The sequence below is a fragment of the Zerene cesonia genome, chromosome 7, assembly GCF_012273895.1.
Source record: "Zerene cesonia ecotype Mississippi chromosome 7, Zerene_cesonia_1.1, whole genome shotgun sequence".
Lineage (NCBI taxonomy): Eukaryota > Metazoa > Arthropoda > Insecta > Lepidoptera > Pieridae > Zerene > Zerene cesonia.
Window position 1 is genome coordinate 3,955,275 of NC_052108.1, and position 3,561 is coordinate 3,958,835.

The following is a 3,561-nucleotide window of genomic DNA, read 5'->3' on the forward strand; positions in this document are numbered from 1 at the left end:
TCAATGCAATTCTTCAAACTAGTCGAAAATATTATAATTTGATTTTTATGATGCATGTGATGCAGTACATAACAGTAATATTTATTTATTTTACTGTAAGTTTTAATTTGGAATTGCATTCAGTTCATTCAATGTTATACCGATATCAAACAAAAATTCTATGAATACTTATTTGTATGCACTTGATTCATGATATCATAGAATGCTATCTTATCGTTAGTTTATAGACATAAAGATTAACGGTACAAGGTAATTAAAAATCTAAATTGCAACAATACGGTAAAGCAGCTTTACATTTATAAGAAAAAAAAACAAATGTGTCGTGATAGGATCATTATATTATTTTGCGCGTATTTATATTAAAATCGATATCATTAATCATTATAAGAACAAAGCCACTGCCAGAATAAGAGCTAGTTATTGGTAGAATACTTGTTTTATCGTCATTACATTTAGATATACATGATTCCGAACAACCTTGTTTTCTTTTGTTTTGCACTGACCTACACACATGCCATCATTATAAAAATTTACGATCTTATGTTCAATTATAGTTAATTTTTATAAAATACATCCCAACTGGATATGCATTTTCATAAATATAATTTTGTATCAACTACAAAATTAAATGCTTTTTCAAAAATGTAATTCGCATAAGTCTATTTTTGTTGCAGAATGATCGCAAATTATTTGTATGCCTATAGAAACAGATGACGTTAGTTGATTAAGTAATATGATAAAATAAATTGCAATATCATTTTGTTGCATAATTACTATTATGTTACAAAATGATGTTGTGACAAGCGTGCCATGAATATAAACCCAGAATGTCAAGTAAGGTGCCTGTGTGTTCACATTAACGAATAACTATTGAATAAATTTGTACCGACTAGTGCATTATTACATATAATATTAAATAGACAAGTTTTAAGGGAGAATATAAAAATAATATTTTACATTTTGTCTAAAATTTTTAAAGGGATTTCAATGGAAATGCGTAGGTACTTCCCGCAATTACTCTTCAACTAAGTATTATATTTTTAATAAATTATTTTAATTAAAAAATTAAAATGTAATCGTATTTCCAACGTTACAATTCGTCAAATTTTAACATGTGACAATTTACAAGGACGTGTAGAAGGTATCATTATAAGATGAGATTTCATGACGGATTTTTCATAACATTATTTACTCATTTGAAACCAAAGCCATCCTTTGATATATTTCAAACTGAACATATTTTAGTCTTAAGTATTTAAGGAAATTATTTTAGTTTTAATTGACAGTTATAAAATAGTATTATTTTATAATGCGTGCTTTTTACATTATTTTATGTATTATTTATGACAAGTTTATTAAAAATTCTATGTATTTCATTTGATGATATTATGATATCTTTATGTTACTGACATGTTGTTGTACGTACCTAATACTATTCTATTACAAGTTTCGACACTGTAACTCTTCCAAATAAATATCATTGTTGACAAATCCTGGATGTTTTTTTTTCTGGTTACCTACCCAACAATTTTTATATTTTCGCGTAAAAGAGAATTTAAATTCTTTAGAATATTTGAGAATATATCTGATTTCTTTTAAGCTTAAGCATTAAGAAATGCAGCCGTTTGTATGTGGAGGAAGTAAAAGTGACATTTACGAATTCTTATGACGGAACAGATATTCTGGAAAATCAGAGGGTTTTTTTTTATTTTAACCGCCAACATTCATTTAGACCATTTGACAGCACTTTCCTATCAAACACGAAAATAATCACGTCAATGAAAACCCACGGTATTATCGTGTAAGAAAAACCGATAGAAAATCAGTCGAATTGACAACTTTCTTCGTTATTAGAAACGTTGGATAAAAACTTCAGGAAAGACATTGGTTGCATAATAATACGCAAAATAATCTATAACAACTTCAGAAAATCTTTAATTTTTTTAATAATTGCTTTTCTTTCATCAACTATGCTGTACAAACTATATCGCTTAAATTAGAATTAGCAATTAATAATTGCACGTAAAAAACTTAACAAGTAGGTACTTTCAACTTTTCGATTGGAATGAACAATTATTACAATAAGTAATATATAATTTACAATATTTATAATCCTACAAAATGAAATTCATCTATCAACAAGCAGTCACAATCGCCCAATGATATGTTAATTTTTTTATGTATTTTTAATTTTATTGCATTCTAACTTTATTTTTATTAAGAAATCTATAGCGTACGCGTTCAGGGGTACGGCATTTATCACTACGCGTTCAAATATTGGGGCCGTGGGCATGAAGAGCAGGGCGTGCTAATCGATTATAATAATATTTTTCTACGACACAAGATTGCTTCTTTCAGTGCCGCCTTTGTGGTTATGGCCCTTGAAGTCTTTGAGGCGAATAGGCGATGACTCGCTACCGGAGTCGCCCTGCAACAAAAAAATTAAGATTACAGTATGTTTTATATCTAAATATATTTTCGAATAGGTATAATAAATAAAGCATATTTGATTTTGAATTATAACATACAATTTAGTCTTATTTGTTTTATTAAATAGCGAAAACATAATTACGTACATTTGCACCAAGCGAGGTGGTCTCTTGCAGGAGCAGTTCGCTGTCGGTGCCGCGAGATTCCTTGTTCTTAAGAATAGATCGAGATCTGGAGTCGCTCTCATGCGGCCAGCCGCCGCTCCCGCGCTTATTGCCATTTTTTCCTTTAAATATTATAAAATTGATATTGGTGTATCAGAATAAGTATTATGTTATTATTATTTTAAGTGGATAAACATAGTTGTTTATCTACAATAGCGGTGGAAAAATAAATAACAATCTATTTTCTACAACCCCGGCGCTAATAGCGCGAAGCACGTACCAAACAGAATGTGGTGATTGATAATCCTCGTCGCTATTCCGCGAGGTGGTTTCTTCTCCTCCTCTTGCCACTCCTAAAACATTTTAATTCGTCAACAACTACGTTACGAAAGCCAGATCTGCAGTACAAAAAAAAAGTATAGATAGAAAGATATAGAAGAAGTATATTAATCATAGGCACATGCGGGTAACGAAGAGGACAATGTTATATCATGTGACTACACGTGCAAACATACGAAGGACGATACAAACATCAATTTCATGACAAAAGCGAAAAATTTGTACCCCATTGCCAATACTGTCTTAGTCGGTATGTTTGAACGCCATCGTTGTCTTCGTTCTCAGAGGGCCAGCGAAAGCGACTGACCTGTTGAAATCTTGCTTTTCTATGTTTGGGCTTGGTGTCGTCGGCCGCTGGCGTTTCTTCGAGCGGCTGAAGACTGGAGCGAGAGGCGTCCAGCGGCCGCGCGCAAGCCTCGGCCGAGGTGCCCGCTACGGTTCCTACTGCGCCGAGACTTCCCCGCGAGCCCCGCGGCGAAGTCTCGCCCTGCGAATCTTTCGCACACAATACGCTCCCATCCCCAGACGCGCTCTTGCGCACCCCCACAAAATCGGGCGGCACTCCCCCGCCCACCCCGACCCCCGCGCCGCCGCCGCCGCTACCGTCCAGAGGATTCACATACAAGTT

The 3,561-nt window shown here is 33.6% G+C and overlaps 1 protein-coding gene across 1 annotated transcript in view; it reads right to left on the reverse strand.

Annotated features, from left to right (window-relative positions):
- Positions 1-1,953: 1,953 nt before the first annotated feature.
- Positions 1,954-3,561, reverse strand: part of LOC119828175 (potassium voltage-gated channel protein Shab) — a 32,544-nt gene continuing 30,936 nt past the window's right edge. Inside the window, exons 11-14 of the mRNA XM_038350274.1 lie at positions 3,241-3,482; positions 2,875-2,947; positions 2,577-2,716; positions 1,954-2,428 (exon numbers count right to left, since the gene is read on the reverse strand). Coding sequence (XP_038206202.1) covers positions 2,333-2,428; positions 2,577-2,716; positions 2,875-2,947; positions 3,241-3,482 — 551 coding nt within the window. The 3' untranslated portion in view covers positions 1,954-2,332. The remainder of the gene's footprint in view (positions 2,429-2,576; positions 2,717-2,874; positions 2,948-3,240; positions 3,483-3,561) is intronic.